Source organism: Halichoerus grypus, chromosome 14, assembly GCF_964656455.1.
Source record: "Halichoerus grypus chromosome 14, mHalGry1.hap1.1, whole genome shotgun sequence".
In the NCBI taxonomy this organism is placed as follows: Eukaryota; Metazoa; Chordata; class Mammalia; order Carnivora; family Phocidae; genus Halichoerus; species Halichoerus grypus.
In genome coordinates this window covers 43,434,813-43,455,708 of record NC_135725.1, presented here as the reverse complement: position 1 = coordinate 43,455,708, position 20,896 = coordinate 43,434,813, and the positions used below count along the sequence as shown (strand labels likewise).

The 20,896-nt window shown below is 40.6% G+C and overlaps 1 protein-coding gene across 8 annotated transcripts in view; it reads right to left on the bottom strand.

Moving 5' to 3' along the window:
• Positions 1 to 20,896, bottom strand: part of LOC144379985 (uncharacterized) — a 200,573-nt gene that overhangs the window by 166,093 nt on the left and 13,584 nt on the right. For 3 of the 8 annotated variants that reach the window (XM_078061255.1, XM_078061254.1, XM_078061253.1), the window contains 2 exons: positions 6,449 to 6,561; positions 5,554 to 5,663 (listed from right to left, as the gene is read on the bottom strand). The exons of 2 other annotated variants lie outside the window; for them this stretch is intronic. In XM_078061255.1, coding sequence (XP_077917381.1) covers positions 5,554 to 5,663; positions 6,449 to 6,543 — 205 coding nt within the window. In that variant the 5' untranslated portion in view covers positions 6,544 to 6,561. Of the gene's footprint in view, positions 1 to 4,485; positions 4,606 to 4,794; positions 4,988 to 5,553; positions 5,717 to 6,448; positions 6,562 to 20,896 lie in introns of those variants that run through there. 3 more of the 8 variants (XR_013443613.1, XR_013443612.1, XM_078061256.1) reach the window with 3 other exon arrangements.

Genomic DNA, 20,896 nt, shown 5'->3' with positions numbered 1-20,896 from the left:
TATTTATTTATTTGACAGAGAAAGAGAGGGAACACAAGCAGGGGGAGTGAGAGAGGGAGAAGCAGGCTTCCCGCGGAGTGGGGAGCCCAATGTGGGGCTCGATCCCAGGACCCTGGGATCATGACCTGAGCCGAAGGCAGATGCTTAACGGCTGAGCCACCCAGGAGCCCTGAAAATCAAGGTCTTAAGGACAGATGGATTTCAAACCTAGTTGAATTTCCTTGAGCACATTCCTTAAAGACTCTGAACCTCACTTTCGTCAACTTTAAAACTGAGTGCCTAAGGGCTCAGTATGTTAAGCGTCCGACTCTTGATTTTGGCTCAGGTCATAATCTCAAAGTGGTGGGATCAAGCCCCACATCAGAGTCTGTGCTCAGCATGGAGTCTGCTTATGATTCTCTCTCTGTTCTTCCCCTCCCTCCTCTAAACCACCCCCCAAAAAAACTGAGTGACTAATACTCACCCCATTGGGTTGTTGTGAAAATTAAACAAGATAATACATGTAAAATATGTGCCAAAGTATCAGGATTTCAATCCACTGCTATTGTTGTTGTTGCATTGTTATTAATATTATTCCTCTCTCCACTTCTTGTGGAAGGCCTGTCTAAAATGACCTCATCTAAACAGTCAACAAAACAAAGAGGCAACCCACAGAATGGGAGAAGATATTTGCAAATGACACTACAGACAAAGGTCTTATTTCCAAGATTTATAAAGAACTTCTCAAACTCAACACCCAAAAAACAAATAATCAAGTCAAAAAATGGGCAGAAGACACGAACAGACACTTCTCAAACGAAGACATACAAATGGCTAACAGACACATGAAAAAATGTTCATCATCATTAGCCATCAAGGAAATTCAAATCAAAACCACATTGAGATACCACCTTACACCAGTTAGAATGGAAAAAATTGACAAGGCAAGAAACAACAAATGTTGGAGAGGATGTGGAGAAAGGGGAACCCTCTTACACTGTTGGTGGGAATGCGAGTTGGTACAGCCACTTTGGAAAATGGTGCGGAGGCTCCTCAAAAAATTAAAAATAGAACTACTCTATGACCCAGCAATTGCACTACTGGGTATTTATCCCAAAGACACAGATGTAGTGAAAAGAAGGGCCATATTCACCCCAATGTTCATAGCAGCAATGTCCACAATAGCCAAACTGTGGAAAGAGCCGAGACGCCCTTCAACAGATGAATGGATAAAGAAGATGTGGTCCATATATACAATGGATACTCAACCATCAGAAAGGATGAATACCCATTCATTTTACATAACATGGATGAGACTGGAGGAGATTATGCTAAGTGAAATAAGTCAAGCAGAGAAAGTCAATTATCATATGGTTTCACTTATTTGTTCTAGAGGGGAGGGGGGGATGGGTTAGCCTGGTGATGGGTATTAAGGAGGGCACATACTGCATGGGGCACTGGGTGTTATATGCAAACAATGAATCATGGAACACTACATCAAAAACTAATGATGTATTGTATGGTGACTAACATAACACAATAAAATTAAATTAAATTTAAAAATAAATTCCACATAAAAAAAATAAATGACCTCATCTTTCTGTGAGCTTGGATAAAGTATTTAACATCTGGGTGCTGCAATATATCCTCTTTTGTGAAATGGTTGTTAACCTAGCATAGCATCTAGGAGGTACATGCAGTCAGTAGACAATACCATGAAAGTTGGGTTTGGTTCAGGACTTTGGGAATGTGTGGCACACATCAGGAAATGTACATACAACTCCTCCAAAGTAGCCCTCATCTCTTACTTTAGTGTGAACTGTATTTGACTTTTTAAAAAAAGGTTAACTTCCCTGACCATATATCAGAGATATCCAAAATACTTTCAGGTCTCCAAGCATTTTCATGCATTATCTCATTTTATGAGGTCATGCAGCTGGAAAATGACAGTCTGGAATCCCGACTCTAAATTTTGTGATCTTTCTTCTTCATCACCTACTTATTCTATCAAATATTGGGACACTCGTTATAGTGCTGTCTTCAGGAAAATTACTTGTGCAAGATTACTTATGATAGGTAAAAGCACTCTCTAGTCAAGGGTCGTTCAGTGTTTAGAAACTAAGCCCCCTCTTCCCCAAGCTGGTGTCCCTGTGTCATAAGTTTGTCAAACTGGAGAGAACAGGATCTAGATTGTGAATACAGAGGGCCATACCCAGAGTCAATAGGGACTTGGAAAGATACATTTTCTTGTGTTTCAGTCCTATCTAAAATCAGCTCTGAATTTATGTAATGGTATTGGTTTAAGTTTTTAATTTTAAAAAGACCTTATTATGTCCTTATTAGCAAGCACCAAAAAGAGCAACCTATCTCCATGGTAAAAGCCCTTGTCTTCTTATAAAATGTTCCCCATGGTAGAAGTACTTGGGAAGGATTTGTCTAATCTCCTCAGTGTTCTGTCTCCCTGTTCCAGTCCCATGCATTTGGCCCCAGTCCTCACTTGATATGAAACCCTGTGCTTCAGTCCAAACTCACCTTCTTCAGGTGACCTTAGGGCTGGTCAGACAGGGCCTGGGAACTCTCACAGGGCTACCCTCCTTTAGATGTTTATTCTTTCCATCGATAACAGCTGAGTGCCTCCTCATCTCACCCTTCCTGTCTCCAACAGGGCCCATTGGATATGGGCCACATTTCAAGACAACACTCCACATTATTTTCTTGGTGGTCATCTGGGGAAAACTCACTCTTCCCTTCAAGCCACAAAATTATGAGAATGGCAGACTGAGTTCTCGTCACAGGTTTAGTTATAGCTCCTCTTTCTTATATGCTAAGCACTGGCACAATTTGTATAAGGGTGGTAATAAACATAAACCAGTCATGTGAAAACCATTGCTGCCTAGGTCATAAAACTTCTGGATTTTATCCTTTAATTCTCTAACTGACCCCTCTAGAAGCTTCCATATGGAATTTTTTTTTTTAATTTAGTTATAGAAATAGAGTTTTGACCTCCTCTGGTATAAATGAAACAAGAAGATATTATACTTCCCTTTTTTATCTTGTTGCCAGCAAGCTCTGAGATGCTATGAGAATAATAGCAACTCTTGTGGTTAGCATATTTGCCTCTTCCTTTCCTTTGTTCCTCTTTTCCATTTTATCATCTTTTTAAAGTTGGTTCAAGTAATTTTTGAAAAAGGTAAAAATAAACCATTACATATGTATGCAAGGAAAGTTTCGAGTTTTCCAAAGGTTTTCAAATATACCCTCAGAAAGAAAAGGATTCCAAATATCTTGCAGTATACTTGGGGAATAAAGAGGCAAATCAAACCTATCTCATCCTCAAATCCATAACCTGGAGTTGTGGTTTTCCAGAATTTTGTCTCAGTAGGTCTGGGAACAGGCCTGAATATTTGCATCTCTAACAAATTCCTAGGTGATATTGATGCTGCTGATCAGGGACCAAAATTTGAGAACTACTGACCCAAAGGAACGTCTTGTCCTATGAGAGAGACACATAAGTAAAAAAGATATTGATATAAAGTCTACTTGAATAAAGAGACAAAATAAAGGAGAATAGATGGTAGGTAACAAGGAGTAACACAAATATTGGAGAGTATAAAAGTCTAAAAACATGGGGAAGCCAGAGACCTGGAGCAGCCCACAAAGCTTTGGAAAAGGAGATGAGGCTTGACCTAAGCCTGAGATGAAAACCAGGTGGGGAGGGCAGGTCAATTGGGGCGGGGTGGGGGGGTGGAGATCTGAACAAAGTCAGAAAGTGGAATTGTTTGCAGTGTGTCTAGTGAATGGTGCCCACAGAATGAACTATCCAAAGAGCTCAGTCAACATTTGTTGAATAAATGAAGAATAAAGAAATCTGATCTGTGGAAGCAACAATTCTCCTCCAAGTAACATGGTATTGGTTTAAGTTCAGGGATCATGGAGATGTTATCAAGGAAGGACTGAATTATGAGTTTTGAATATGAAATCAAGGAAATCAAGAGGTTCTAGGTTTTTAAGCAATGAGAATTCATTGACATTTTAGGTTGACTTGAGTAAGTAGAATTTTCAGAACCTAGTATGATGATATTATATATGTAGGTAGGTAGGTATTATATATATTAATACTAACAATTAGCAGGGCACCTGGCTGGCTCAGTGGGTAGACATGCAACTCTTGATTTGGGGGTTATAAGTTCAAGCCCCACATTGAGTGTGGAGATTACATAAAAATAAAATCTTTTAAAAATATTAATTAGTTAATATTAATATGTATTATTAATTATATTATTAATTATAACAAATTAATATTGATATTATTGTTTTCTTGTGGCTTACTGCCCATAAATCAATGCAAAGGAAGAGAGACATTTCAAATGAGGCCTTAAAAGGAACTGGTCATAGACTGGTAGATAAAGAGGAGAAGAGAAAGCCAATCCGAGTCCAGATTTTCAAGTCTGGGTGCAAAGAAAGAAAAAAGTCACTAACATAAGGAAATGTGGAGTAGAGGGGAGGTTTGGGAGAAGAGATGATGAGCTTTATTTTAAAGTAAGATACCAGAAGTGGGGTGGGGATTGGGGGTAGGTGTCCCATAAGCAGGAGAGACGGCAGCTTCAGTTTGCTGACAACACAGGCCTGGAAGCGTGGAGATGTTCTCATGGAGGTGACACTCCAGTCATAAGAAAGGAGGTGGTAACCCCCATGCCACCCTTCCTCCCTGACCCCCCTCATCCCGATGCATCTCCCTCAAGCTCTGACAGCTCTGGTAAGTCACGGCCGAAAGCCTTGCCTCAGCCCTATGTCCTGGGCTGTAGGGAGCCTCACCTCAGTTGCACAGAACCACACTTGGCGGACGGGCTAGCTCTAGCCTGGGTCCAGAGGCCCAAAGGGCTTTGACAGACTTCGCAGGGCCTGGAACTTAGCAGCCAGATCCTACGGCAACCCTGGCAGGCCTCGGCGAGCAGCAGCGGACACGACAGCAGCAGAGCCCTCTGTCACCACACCCTGGGGGCAAGTCCTGCCAAGAGGGGGAAAGATCAGGCCAGGGCTGGGGCCCAGGCAGGCAAGCAGCTCCTGCTAGGTTTTGCATGCAGTTGGAGGCTAATCAGATGTTACTCTAGCCAGCAAGGCCAGCAGGAATGACAAGGCAGGGGTGATGGCAGGCACTGAGGATAGTTCAGGGATAAGAATCCCCAGGGGCCTTCTGGTGAAGAAGGAAAGCTGAAGGGAATCCAGGGGAGGGGAGAATGAAGAGTTCCTTCAAGATTAGAGAAGCGGGAGGAAAGAGAGGAACGTGAGAGCTAGAGGCAGTTTTTTTTGAGAATGGTAGGATTTGGCAAACTGGAGGCTCCAGGGAAATGCCGAAGGGGTTAGTTTGTCACCAGACCAAGAAGACTAAGATTATACACAGTGACTTAGAGCGAAGTGGGAGAAAACAGGGTTCTCAGAAGACTTAAAAAGTGCAACAAAGGAAAAATGAGTATTCCTTCTATCTTTGAGTTGAAGAGGATTTAGTGCATCTACGTGTATGACAGATCACCATGCACAATTCCCGTGTGCTACGGACTCCGAATCAGCACATACCTGTCGTACAAACAGCTTTCCAGGTGTTCCCAATGTTCAGCCAGTTTGGAGAACAGGTACAGTGGCCACGGAGCAGGTAATCCGATTCAGGGAGCTGTTTGGTCTTCCTGCTACAACAGCAGAGAAGCGCGGGAGACAAACAGGAAAAGTAGAACCACAGGGCCTTGTGGGACCAAGGTCATGATTTGCAGGGTAAAAAAATGGAAAGCAGAATGTTGAAAATTTGGAATGTTTCAAGACTGGGGGTCTGGAAAGTAGCAAGGAAGCCCTGCATTAAGTACCAAGGTAATATAACAGCATCAAACTGCAAATTTCGTTGTGTCCCACTTCCTCTTCCTGATCTAATTGCACTTTGGAAACGGCCTGAGAAGAGAGAGGACTGATTTGCTCATTAAACCCATGTACCTGTGAAAAGTTCCCGAGTGCCCACTATGTGCCAAGTACAATGTGAGTAGTCTTATAGTCATAATTTTATTTAATCATAATGAAGACAGCATAAGGCAGGCATTATCACTATTTTCCTGGGAGCAACTGACACTCTGAAAAGTCAAATACCTTGTCTAGATTTCCAATCCAAGACTGTGTTCTTCCTGTGATGTGGTCCTGCCACCACAGAATATTCTATGTTCCTATCCTGTTTCTGAAAACTGTGCTCGTGGAGATGGTCTGCCTGATAGCCTTAACTACTTCTGCAGCTTGCTGGGCTGGAGGAACACCAAGATGGATCATAAGGAAGGCACGATGTGATTTATCACACTTTCTTTTATGACAAGAGGGTACAGTGCTTATTGCATTGCAATAAAGGGAGGAATTAAACAAATGCATGGGTTACAGTATTGCTTTTCTTCTGTACTAAGAAATATGGGAAAAACAAAAGCAGATTTTGAACTCTCACCATGTTCTGTAAAGACATATTGCTTTAAAGTCAGAGTGAGTCAGCCAAAGAGAGGTCATCCTCAGCTTTTCCTGAAGCTCTGTTTTCTCAAGCATACTCCCAAATATTAGATCCTTAAAAAAAAAAAAGGGGGGGGGTTATGACGTCCAAAGTAAACCAGCCAGAGGCATGAGTAGCACTCAAATGTCTTTTTAATCATTACTTCTTTTCCTCCTACTTCTCAGCACATAAACCTAACTGCCAACCCACCAGGTGGTGGTGACAGGCAATTCAATAACTTCAATAAAGTAAGGACATCAATATCATCAATGTATGAAAATACCTAATTGTTGCCCAAAGGAACAGAACATCACAATGAAATCCTGAAAATAATACTTTTAATTTTTAAAAGTTTATTTTTGGAATATATGTCTATGTGTATAAATGTGTATGTGCATGTGGATACCCAAACACACACACACACACACACACACACACACACAAACTTTTTTTTTTTCCAGTTCTAACATAGAACGAGTGGTCTAAAAAAGTACTACTAGCATAAGGTTACCTTTCCAATTTCAGAGGCAGTAGCAGTGGTCAGGAGGAAAAGAGAGGATCTCTGTCAAGTTTGGGTGTGACCTTGGGTCTCTGTATTCTTTAAGGACCAGAACAAAGGCGTGCGGAGGGCCAGGCAGCCTTGGTTGTGTTGGCAGTCAAAGTTCGACATGCCCTGTTTTCATCCTCCCTGGATAGGACCAGAGTGCCAGGTGTGATTTTTTGGTTCTCTGCCCAGGTTTGCAGGAATTGAGTGTGGTGCCAGTCACATTCAGTCACGGCCAGAAAGAGCATCCTGATCGTGAGCATATTGTACTGAGTCAGAGGAGGCCGCAGCCAGGCACAGAGCTTTGGAAGACAGAGAGTTCCAGGCACTCTTTTAGGGATAAGGTAGAATATCTTTAGGACTCAAAGGAAAAAGTCTTGATTATGCTTTACCCTGGCAAAGAATAAAACTATAATTTTTGCACTTCAATTGCATGTGTCTTTTTCATAATGCTAAATCCCAAGAACATTCTTTGCCCTTCAGCTTTTGCATGGGTAGCCTTTAACATGGGAAACTGGACTATTTAATTGATCTTATGACTTCTTGAAGTACTATCATTTCCTTAAAGGAAAGAATTAAAGGAAACCAGTGTTCTGCAGACCATCCCATCACTAACAATGTTGCTGTTGAAAAAATTGACTGATCCTTCCTAAAATGGGTACTTGTTCATTCAAAAACATTTCTCTTCTTTTAAGTCTTTGGGCAATTAAAAAAAAAAAAAAGAACAGTAACCCATATTAAAATGATTAAATACTAGGATGTTTGCTATTATAGAGACAATGCTTCAGAACTAAATAAATGTAAAAGCGAAACCTTTACTCATTGTGAAAGAATAATCGTGATGTTTTCATTTTGAAAATATATTCTGCAAATGAACTTCTCAAAATATATTCTTTAAGTCCTCAAGAAAGTATGACTATGGAAAAAAATAATTACCTTTTCAACTTGAGAGGAGGAAAACTGTTGGAACAGTTTAGGTAATGCCTATCCAATAAAAAAAAAAAAGTTTCTTGGACCACAATTTATTCTCTAAACCTTCAAAAGCCTATCATTTATCATTAATTTTGAAATAAAACAGGAAATACCTGTACTAAGAGAACCTTTGAAAACAAGCAGAATAATTGGCAAGGAATATTTTGGGAGGCACTGACAATAATGTAATGCCTGGATTAGTCTTGCAAAAAAACATGAAATTGTAGCTGGGAGGCATATGTAGCTAAAGATTCAGCATTCCAATGCTGAGCATTGTAACTCAGTTCTCTTGATATTCTGACATATTATTTAACAAAAAGCACATGGAAGATGTTCCCAGAACCCAACTGCAGAGGTCCTTTGTGAATCAAACTTCCACTGCTGGGACAGAGCTCACAGATAGAATTGGCATAAAGCAATTCAAGGGCTGTGGTGCCAGATAGTTTTTGACAACAAGTAAAAACACTTTTAAAACATGTTATGTGTGGGGCGCCTGGGTGGCTCAGTCGGTTGAAGCATCCAACTCTTGATTTCGGCTCAGGTCATGATCTCGGGATTGTGAGATCAAGCCCTGTGTTGGGCTCTGCCTGCTTAAGATTCTCTCTCTCTCCCTCTGCCCCTCCCCCACCCAGAGGCAGGGAATGTGTGTCAGCTCCTGCCCAGGGTTCTAGGGCCAACTCACGTATTTGCCATAAGTACCCAGAAGAAAGCTACCTTTCGCTTCCTAGAAGCCAGTAAAAGTCTGCCAAACTTCATGTCTGTGGATCTCACTCCAGGGGCACGTAGAAATCATTTTCTATTGATGGTTTCCAAGGGCTGAAGCCAGCAGCTGGTGCTTCCATGCCTTATCAGATGACAGATTCCTAAAAACCATCACAAAAAGATACGCCATATCTGCCTGGCCTTTTCTGATCAGGGCTCTCAGTTATCCGGACTCTCTCCATACCCTCTGGGTCTCTAGGATTCTATATCCTAGCTGGCTGTCAGGTGGATGTCCCACTAGCCCCATTTCCTGCTTTTCTCTGGCTGGACCCATTTGGACAGCCTTGAGTACACCCTTCCTCCATACTAGGAAGGCTCATTCTCTCCCAGCCTGCCATTCTGAAGCCTTGCCTTTACTCTGTTCCTTCAATTTGGAACCCTCCCCACTAAGAATTGGAATCTAAAAATATACTGGATTAATCATGGTGCAATCTTTCAGCTTCTCTCATAGACAACTTCATCTCCTCCCTTTTTGTCCCACACCCCAGCAATCTCCTTCCCTTGAGCCTCATGGCTCCCTCCCTCAACCTTAGCTGCCAGCATATCTTGTCACCATTTAGGCCTGTCCTCTTACTTGTCTCCTGGGACCTGAACACAGACCATCTAACACTCCCCTAATTCCATATTCCATTTTCAGTCTTGGAGCTAGGAATGATATGCCTTAGATAAAGTATCAGAACCACTACCCTCCACCTTCACGAGAAAGTGGGTGGAAGAAAAAGACCACACACGATTCATGCTCACTGCTGTAGCAGACAAACTCAGTGGATGCAGATAATCAAAATATATGCCTTGCTCACATAACACCATGGGTTGACAGCTGGCTTTTCCTCTACATGGAAACCCTGAGACAAAGGTCCTTCCATTTTGTGGCTCTCCTATCTCCTAGGGCTTCAGATTTATGTGTATTCAGCCCACTGATGGGGCAAGAGAGGATGGAGAACACAACACTACACACACGCACTTCTTAAATGTCTTGGGTGGAATCGCATTTTCACCTAGACTCAAGAACCTGGGAAATCTATGTGGTCCCTGACCTGGCAGCCAGTTGTCCAGGGACAACTCTGCATCATGGAAGAAGACATTGTGCCGTCTCTGCCACAGACAGTAAGCCTCAATTGCCTCCGTCAAAAAGCTTCCACGCTAAGAAAAAATTAGTATGTAATACCATTAAGATCGCTTTCTCCAAACAGACCAAATAGTGAATAAAAAATATATGTGGAGAAAGAATGGGAAAACAAAGTGGTTTGAGAATTCTCAGAGTATTTTATCTATAGTGTCCCCTTCCTCTTACATATAACAGTATACATAGCTGTATGTATCTGATTTATCAATCTCCTATAGTTAAACATAAATAATTGAGATACGATCTTACGTAACTGGTTTCTTAACTGCCTGTAGCTAAACACACCTAGGTGGATAAAGTACATGGAAGGGGTATCAGGACTTTCTCATTTTTGTCATTGCATACAGAGTAAAAGCACAAAGGTCTATAGGTCTAAGAATATTTGGCTAAGCAGATTCATGCAACATACATTAAGTGCCTACTATGTCTCAGTCATCCTGGGCATAAAAACATTAGAACAATAAACAGGGTCCCTGCTCTCAATAATGGATAATGGAGTAAAAAGTGCATGTCAACGTGGTCCCATTCTTGAGATTATACAATCCTGGGTTTGTCCTTCCAAAAGAAAGAGTTAGATGTCAGAATCTGCTACAGACTACTTGGAAAAAAAACCCCCAAAACAAAAAACCAACCAGCTTTAACAAATGTTGCATAGATTAACTGTATTGCTCAGGGAGGGTAGAATCTATGTCTTTTATTATCAGGGCTGGTCATATTATTAATGGGCAGATAGCTGCTTACATGATACACTTTGAGAAGGTATGTATGGTCCTTGATGGCAAATCATTTTTCATTACTTGCTTGACTTGGAACGCCACAACTTACTGATAAGTTAACACCTGGAGCCAATATTGGGCATTATCAGGCTAAGCAGTGTAGCAGAAAGAAGGCCTAAGCGAATCAATTGCAGGACCAAAAATTGAAAGGGAATCACGGGGGCTTTGCTGGGCTGGCCCTGTAAGTAGGAGTCAACCTGGAGTTATCCCAAATCAGGAGTGAAGAAAAATTACTACTTTTAGGGTTAATGCTACGGTAAACCTCTGCTACTCCTGAGAATGTACCCAATCCCCTGGCATGTTGGGGAAAAGAAATCTTGAAAAATAGTTTGTGAATCTTTCTTCAGAATTTGGAAGTTGAGTTATTGATTCGAACAGGGTTTTTTACACCATAGGGATGGAAATTTGGCACGAGGTCCATTGAGAATGGCAATGTGCAGGCTTTCTCCCAGACTGCCAAGCACATCAAGTACTTTTTCAGACTCCCAAAATCCACCACATCTTTTGGTTTTCCCTGTTTGAACTCAGCTCTTATCAGGAGCCTTGTCCTGAAGATCCACTAGCTGGAAATAATACCTCCAGCCTCCCATTTCCCTTTGTTGACTTCTTTTATTGCATTTACTGTATTTTATGGTGAGTTATTATTTGTGTGCTCCTTACTTCTCTTACTTGATGGGAAACTGTTGGCAGTAAACTGTGGTGGTTAAGGACATACTCGAGTCAGACAGATCTAGAAGAGCCCCACCCAGGCCACTTAATAACTGTGTGACCTCCAAGCAATAGCCAACTTCTCTAAGCCTTGATTTCTTCCTCTGAAAATGGATATTGAATAGTATGTGAAATATCAATAGCATGACTCTTAGAATACAGCACTCATGAGCATCTGCTAGCCTTTTTAGACCCTTTTCCTTTGTTAGTTAATGTAGTAATTTCAGTCTCAAGAAGCCAGTGTTCTTAGGGTGCCTGGGTGGCTCAGTTGGTTAGCGTCTGCCTTTGGCTCAGGTCATGATCCCAGGGTCCTGAGATCGAGCCCCACGTCGGGCTCCCTGCTCAGTGGGGAGCCTGCTTCTCCCCCCGCCACTCCCCCTGCTTGTGTTCCCTCTCTCACTGTCTCTCTCTGTGTCAAATAAATAAATAAAATCTTAAAAAAAAAAAAAAAGAAGCCAGTGTTCTTAAAGCCATTTTCCTGAGGAGAGCCCTGCATTGCATAGGTTACATAAACTTTCTCAAGGTTACGTAGCTGGTTGGTAGAAGAATCTGAATTTGAATGCAAATTGTGTCTGGGCCACCTCTCTTTCTAGGATAGCAAGGAGCCTCTATTTACTTACATCAGTAACTGACTTGTACTGTGAGGTTTTTTTTTTTTAAGATTTTATTTATTTATTTATTTGAGAGAGAGAGAGAGCAAGTAGGGGGAGAGGCAGAAGGGAAGGGAGAGGGAGAGAATCTCAAGCTGACTCTGCACCAAGCACAGAGCCTGATGCGGGAATCGACATCGTGACCCTGAGATCAGGACCCTGAGATCACGACCTGAGCCAAAACCAAGAATCAGACACTTAACCTACTGAGCCACCCACGTGGCCCTATACTGTGAGGTTTTAATGACAACTTTTGTGTGTCTTTCCCCACCCCCCCCATGAAACAAAGAGGCTCCAGTAGGGATGGACCTTGGCTCAAGTATCCCTGTGTTCATCACAGAAATAGGATTTAATCGGCATTCAGTGCTTTATAACTTGAAAACTGAGAACAGATACTATTTTTAATTCTGAGCACTGATTTGTTAATATAAGAAAATATTTAAACTGTTCTCATACCAAGATATTTCACTGATGCCATAATGCTGGAGTTCCTAAATGTAAAGGAAAGGAGGAAATAATTTAATTACATTTTCTGAAAAAGTACATAATAGTCTCTAAATTTTATTTCTCTGTAGCTTAAGAGTCAAAGCCAGAGAACACCTAATTTAATTTTGTGGACTTTTCTCCCAAAGGGATTCAGATGATGATGATGACACCAAATCCTACTAAAAAATCTCTTCAGTTCAGTTATTCTTGCACTAAAAAAGAAAGGCAGACAATGGGGATTTTAAAACACTTAAATAACATTCTAACGCAAAACTGAGTTTTAATTTTTAAGTAACCGACTTTGCAAAAAAATATATATATATATACATAATTTATTTTTATCACTCCTCCTTATTCTTCTCCAAATTCTATCACAATCATAAAATGGTAATTTATTGGTGTTTTAAAGAGTATTTCAACCAAAAGAGAATTAAAATAACAATTACTTTTAATTGTTTTCTTCTCAGACACTGACCATGCTTCCCAAATTAATTTATACCATTACAGAAAATATTTTAGCTCTGAAATACTGAAATAGTCTTTATTCCACATATTTTAAAACTTCTCTCAGTTGGTCCCAGATATTCATTTCAATGGAGTTTTTCTTTGGTCACTCAATAATTCAACCAACATTTATTGAGTGCCAATTACATGCTAGACACTGTGCTCAGTGCTGAGGGACGCAAGGCTGAGAGCATACTTTCCCTATACTCAACAATCTCTCAGCAGACTTTTAATGAATAATTGTATTTTCCTGTTACAGTAAAATAAGCACATACAAATTCCTCTAAGCATCATTAAGTAACCTCTATTTTAAACATGTCTCTATTGATATAAGACTCCACTATTTAAGGCACTCAATGCACTGTTGAAGATTTTTAACCCCGAATCTGATGTTTTATTAGTTTCATCTCAAGCTACATTTGCTGATACCAATGAAGGGTTTTTGTCATTTATTCATCTGATAAATATTTAACTGTCACTGGGTACAAGGCAACATGTTCGTTTCTCTGCAGGCTAAAATCCACCAGTAAGTGGATGCAAAATTTAATGGAAAAGGTAGGGGCCTGAGCTGGGACTTTGGGTAAATAGAAAGGGAAACATATTTTCCAGTTACTGGCATTTGCATAGGGTTAATGAGGATGATACCATTTAACTGGATGAGTATTTCCTCTTCTCGAGAGATTTGCCAGCCACCTATTACTAAATAGGGTTTTTAATCCAGAACCCTTTCCTGCTTCCTAACCCTGACACTACTTTTAAATGACCGAGAATATCCTATATCCACTTCTTCAAAGATTCTAGCCAGCTTCGATCAATTAGGTCCTAGGTCGTTCTCCAGAGTCAGGAATCTGTACCAAAATAATAACAGGGGCTGGAGTGGGATGTAGATAAAAATGACTTATGTTCAATAGTATTCAATTCTTTGATAATTTCACTTCTATAACATAGAGTTTATTTGCTCTTTAAATTAAAAATTAAAAGACTATAAAACCACATTCTCCAGAGTCAAAGGCAGTTTCCAGGTCCCAAAAGGGCCTCGCAAGTATTTAACACTCAAAAATGTAGGAAAAGTAAAAGCAGCCAGGGAGAGGGACAGCTTTTCTAATCCAAATTTCTCCACACTCCCGCTTGCTGCTTTTCATTGCTAAGTGGCTCTTTCTCTCTACATTTATTCAACAAGTGTGTCCTGCCACTCTCCCCCATGGACAGGAAGGAGAGGCACTGTGTGTGTGTGTAACTTCTTTAACCAGTCGGTGGTGATGGGAAGGAGGCTGTGAGGTAAAAACTGATTATGGAAATCCAGCTCTGCAAGGTTCGGTTACTGGTCAGGGTCACGGTTCACACACAGAAGCACCAGAACCAGAACTCAGGTGTTTTCCTGCAAGTCTGAGGTCTTCATACAGCTGCCTTGGAGAGGTTTCATGGTTCAGGTCTTGCCCGTCTTGGACCTTCAAGTCAGCTGTGAGGGGTGACTGGTCACGGGTTTTCTGGAGACAAATTTTACCTACCAGATGAGCACTTCTGTGAGTCCTGAAAGAACTTGCATCCTTCAAGTCACTAGTTTACTAAGAATGGAATCAGTTTCTTAACATTCTCCGTTCTCCACATGCCAGTGACACTCTCCCTGGAAATTGTTTTCTAGGATGGGCTGGCTGAAGCTGAGCCTCTGGGACAGAGGAAAACCACTTGGGAGATTTGACCCTCCTTTTTCACCTCCAGCTGTGCTCTGTGGGAGTCCTCTGACTAGGAGCATCTTAAGTATATAATCCGAATGTGGACCTCTCCATTTTAGTCTCTGTTCCAATGTCAAGCCCCTGGATCTTTCAGGTCTGTCCAAATTCTTGTGTGTGGTTTCCCCGAGATCCTGAAGATTTAAAAGAACAGCAAGGCATCTTAAAGCCTCTTGGAATAAATACATGCATAGATAGTTTGCAGTTCAGACTGATGTGTTTTTAGCACTTTACAGCAGGGTAGCCTCTGTTGGTCAAGCACATCAGTGTTCCATTATTGGAATAAAATTTGGTAGCATGCCAAGTGTCTTCTGATTTGACATCAGAATGATGGCCAACTTGAAAAAGTAACCTAGCATCTGTGAAATTCCTTATCCCTGAGATAATTGATTTTATATCGGCATTTTCTAGTTTCCTCATTTGCTTTTGCTTTTCTTCCTGAGCAGCATATTTATTGTTTGTTATTTTGGATCAGTTTTTGTGATCCTGGTATTAAGTGAGACAGCTATGTAAACAAGTTGCAAGGGATTATTAGTTTATCAGTGGAAGGATGTCTGGTCCATTGCCAAGATTCATTGATCTGTTTATTATGACTCTACTCAGTACAATTTTAGTGGCAATTTAAAAAATGGTCTTAGGGTTTCATTTACAGAAGTCCACTGGTTCATTTATTAACTCGCTTTTGAGGGCTAACTCGCTGTATAATCTTACCAGCGTTATTATGACAGTTGTTATAATACACCACAGCCAGGGAGCAATATCCCAATTATATGTCCTATTGTTTCACTTGTGATGTGAGAGCAATACAAATTGTTGATGATAATTATGTTGATTTTCAGCAGTTTGCAAATTAGTAAATTAGTACATTTAGAAATATAAATATGCCCAAAGGCTAATATGTGTGTTGGGGCTAGTTAACAAGCACTTATTGAGTGCCTACGGTGTATGTGGTGGACTATAACAGGCACAGGGTAGGGCTACCAGCAATGGTGTAAAACAAACAAGGAGCCTGCCTGGCACAGGGTAGAGTTTGTGCCCGATAAAAAGGAAAGTACCTTGCTAATGGACGTAGTCTTTCCTGGTAACAAACAACCCTAAAACTTAATGATGTAGAATGATTTATTATTGTTCACAATTCTGCGAGTTGGCTGGGCTGTTCCTTGGCTGGTTTCACCTGGGTTTAGTGGTGTTAGAGGAACATCCTGTTGAAGGGTCAGCTGGGTTGGAAGGGAGAGCCTTGCTCAGGTGAATGGCAGTTAGTGCTGGCTGTGGGCTGGGCACCTTGTTTGTCTTCCAGGTGGCCTCTCATCCTCCAGTAGGCTATGTGTTCTTAGGGTGAAGTTTCAAGAGGGTTAAAGAGGGAGCTGCAAGGCCTCCTGAGGTGTAGCTTCAGAAATCACATACCATCATTTCTGCCACGTTCTACTGATCAAAGCAAGACACAAGTCCAGCACAGATTCACAGGAGTGGACAAACACACTTGAAAGGAGTGGCAAAGACACATTATAAAGGTGTATACATACCAGGATGGGTGGTTCTGTGCCATATGTTGCAATTTACCACACCTGACTTGTAAAAATGAGACTTTCACAAGGGTTATCTATGCATTTCAAAATTCCTATTCTTTTTTTATGTATAAAAACCCAGCTCTTCTCATACCTGAAGTCTGTGTAAGTTCCTTTTCTTATGTCAGTTTAAGTTCTTTAAGTGCTGAAGGACTTGCACATATGATTTTCTTATCAAAGCTTCTGGTCTAATGTTCTGAAAATAGTGGGCCTCTATTTGACTTAATATTTAGTTTTAAAATAGTGTACTGCAATTTATTCTTAAAAAATTGCTAGAAGGGGGTGCCTGGTTGGCTCAGTTGGAAGAGCTTGTGACTGACTCTTCATCTCAGGGTCGTGAGTTCTAGCCCCACGTTGGGTATAGAGATTACTTAAATAAATAAATAAACTTAAAGAAACTGCTAGAGGGAGATAATCAGAGAACCCTGGAAACAAAGAGGAGCTAACTAACTTTGTGCTTCCCAATGTCTAAGTCTATTTTTCTTCGGTTGCTTTTAAAATTTTAAACCAGAAGGCAATTTCTTCTTTAAACTTTGAAAGAATATCTTCTCATAGAAACAATGGGTTCCAAAGTAATAGTACAACATTGTAGGGAAGAAGGTGTGAAGTTGTTCCATATTTACAATAAGTTTACTTATATTATTTTCTGTTCTTGCACATTGCTTATATATTAAAACACTAGTTTTGATTCACAGATCCTCTGGAAATAAGTCTTTTCAGAATGAAGTTGACCATGTAATTTATTTATCATTTAAATTGTTTTCAGGGGCGCCTGGGTGGCTCAGTGGTTAAGTGTCTGCCTTTGCCTTGGGTGATGATCCCAGGGTCCTGTGATGGAGCCCCGCATCAGGCTCCCTGCTCCGTGGGAAGCCTGCTTCTCCCTCTCCCACTCCCCCTGCTTGTGTTCCCTCTCTCGCTGTGTCTCTGTCAAATAAATAAATAGAATCTTTAAAAAAAAAAATTGTTTTCAGAATAGGTTATTCATTCAATGATTCCCAACTCAAAAGATGCAAAGTAATGTCTAGTTGAAATGCTCCCTCACTCATTTCTCCCTCACCAGCAATTGGTGCCATCAATTTCCTGTGTGCTCTTCTAGAGATAGGTTATCCATATACATGCAAATACAAAGAGATAGCCCATTTCTCCCCTCTCTTTATACAAAAGGTAGCATACTACAAATGATATTCTTCCCCTTGCTTTTTCCCCTTCTTATATATTACTCCATTTCAGTATTTCATTCTTTTTTAGAGCCACATAATATTCCACGGTATAGCTATACCAGACTTATTTAATCATTAGCCTACCAGATGGACACTAAATGTTTCTTCCTATCTTTTGCCATTTCAAACAAAGCTACAGTGAATTACTATGTCACTTTCTTCAAGCGAAAGTCTACCTAGGATTTCCTAGTTCAAAAACTATGTACATCTGTAACTCTGATAAATATTGACAAATTACCTTCTGTAGCAGCTGAACCAATTTACACTTCTATCAGAAGTGTGTGAATGAAGGGGTGTCTTGTTGGGTCAGTTGGTAGAGCATGTGATTCTTGGTCTTGGAGTAGTGAGTTGAAGCCCCAAGTTGGGTGTAGAGATTGCTTAAATAAATAAACTTCTAAAAAAATGGTGTGTGAATGTGCCTGTTCCCACACCCTTGGCAGGTGTTATCAAATGACTATTACTGACTTCAGTAATTTTTTAAAAGATTTTATTTATTTATTTATTTGTTTGTTTATTTATTTATTTGAGAGAGTGAGAGAGCACAAGCACTCGAGCAGGGGGAGGGCAGAGGGAGAGGGAAACAAGCAGACTCTGTGCTGAGCACGGAGCCCAACGTAGGGCTCGATCTGAGGACTCCAAGATCATGACACAAGCCAAAACCAAGAGTTGGATACCCAACCAACTGAGCCACCTGACTTTAGTAAGTTTTTAAAAAAGATTTTATTATTATTTTTTTATTTGAAAGAGAGAGAGAGAGAGCAAAAGTGGGGGGAGGTGCAGAGGGAGAGGGAGAAGCAGACTCCCCGCTGAGCAGGGAACCCAACACAGGGCTCAATTCCAGGACTCCAAGATCATGACCTGAACAGACGCTTCATCAACTAAGCCACCCAGGTGCCCCAAAAGATTTTAAGTAATCTCTACACCCAATGTGGGGCTCAAACGTACAACCCCGAGATCAAGAGTTGCATGCCCTTCTGACTGAGCCAGCCAGGCGCCCTGACTTTAGTAATTATTATTACAACTTGCTTTTCTACTACACCTTAAAGTCAACAAAAATATTTTAATATATTCGGAGTTATATGAACAACAGTGGGTTAGGTTTTACTAATTTTGCTAGTGGTGGTCTGGAAAATTAAGTGTCTGTCCTATATAACTTGTCTACAGTCCTGCAGCAAATAGGGATCAAAATCAGGTCTGGGAACCCAGGTTTTCTAGTTCCAAATCAAACCTTTCAGTAGCCAAATGAAGCAGTTGAAGTTTGCCAGATGCTAACCTGTCCTATACATACCCTGATGTATAGCACCAAAACAGCTTCACATTTTGTAATTATTAAGCACTAGAAAAACAGTACAGACTATGGAAGATACCAGAGCCAATCTTAGGCAAGACGGAAAAATCTAAAGTTTCCTTGTATTTATATCCATTCCCCTCTGGAAAAATCTGGAGTATAAAAGGTTTTATCACTTCTTGATACTGCCTCTGAAAGTATAGGAGTTTAAAAAGCATTATTCACCACCTCCCCATGCAACACACACTCAAGGGTCTCTATGGAGAAAAGGAAACCTGTCTTAGTCTGCTCAGGCTACTAAAACAAAATGCCACAGACTGGGTGACATAACAGACATTTATTTCTCAAAGTTCTGGAGGCTGGAAGTCTAAGATCAAGGTGTTGACCAATTCGATTCCTGGTGAGAGCTCTCTTCTTAGCTTGCAGTTGGCTGCTTTTTCTGTCTTTTCACAAGGCTGAAAGCCACCATCTCTTCTTGCTTCCTCTTCATATAAAGTCACTAATCCCATCACGAGAGCCCCACCCTTATGATCTCATCTAACCCTAATTACTTCCCATGAGTCCCATCCACAAATACTATCATATTGGGGGTTAAGGCTTCAACATAGGAACTTTAGGACACAATTCAGTTCATGGCAAAGCCTGTGGTGAATTGGGGAGGCTCCAGCTTCCCAGCCTCCGCTCTGGAATCGGTGATGATAAGAACCCATACCTGTTCCAGATTGGAACAAGAACCAAAATCTCTCAACAGTAGTCTCCCTGGTTCCTTCCCACATTCCTTTATTCTGTACATTCAGAGATACCTATTGAGCACCTCCTGTGGGCCCTGCATTGTTTTCTAGGTGCCAGGAAGAGCACTGAACAAAACTAAAGTTGTGCACTGATAATGTTTACATTCTCCTGGGAGAGAGAGACAACAAACATTTAATGTCGAAAGGTAATAGGTGCTAAGAGGAAGAAGAAAGCAGGCTTGAGGAGCAGAGAGATCGTTAAAAAGCTTGGTCCACCTACAATATCCCCTTTTACTTACAAGGAATTAAACCCTCTTTCCCTTCCTTACTTGTAAATGCCCTCTGCCTCATGACTTCCGGATTCATATAGTGTTCTATGTCTTTCAGCACTTCTGAAATTACCTGCAATAGTTTTTAAGAAAATGAATACTAGCTAATATTGAGCTCTTACTATGTGCTATACCGGGTGCTAAAGTGTTCCCTTGGATTTATTCATTAATCCTCACAGAGCCTAACCCTATGAAGTAGGCAGTATTATTGCCTCCATTTTTCAGATGAGGATACTATGCCACAGAGCAGGTACGTAATCTGTCTCAGAGCACATCATTTGACCATGTTATTAGGAAATGATCAAGTCAGGTTTTCAGGTAACATGTGTGCTTAATCAGAGTGCCCAATGCCCCTATGTGTGAACTTAGGGTAAAGTGTATTCCATTGTTGAGATAAAATTCACCCCTTTCAAGTGTACTAGTCTGCAGTTTTTAGTATATTCACAGGTTGTGCAGCCAACACCAATATCTAGTTTCAGAATATTTTTGTCACACACACCAAAAAGAAATCATATTCATTAGTACTAACCACTATTCCCATCTTCCTCCAGCTCCTGTCAACCACTTCTACTTTCTGTCTATATGGATTTGTCTGTTATGGATACATCATACAAATGGAGTCATACAATATATAATTTTTTGTCTGTCTTCTTTCACTTAGCATATTTTTAAGATTCATCCATTTTGTAGCATGTGTTAGTACCACATTCCTTTTTATGACTGAATAATATTTCATTCTATGGATATTAAATCTTTTATTTATCCATTCATCAGTTGACGGACATTTAGGTTTTTCCACTTTCCGGCTATTATGAATGATGCTGCTATGAACAATCCTGTACATGTTTTTGTGTGGACATAAGTTTTCAATTCTCTTGGGTATAATATGCCTAGGGATGGACTCTCTGTTTAACCTTTATATATAATTTTTTGAAGAAATGCCAAACTATTTTCCAAAGTGGCTGAACTATTTTACATTTTCACCAGCAGTGGATGAAAGTTCTGAGTTCTCCACATC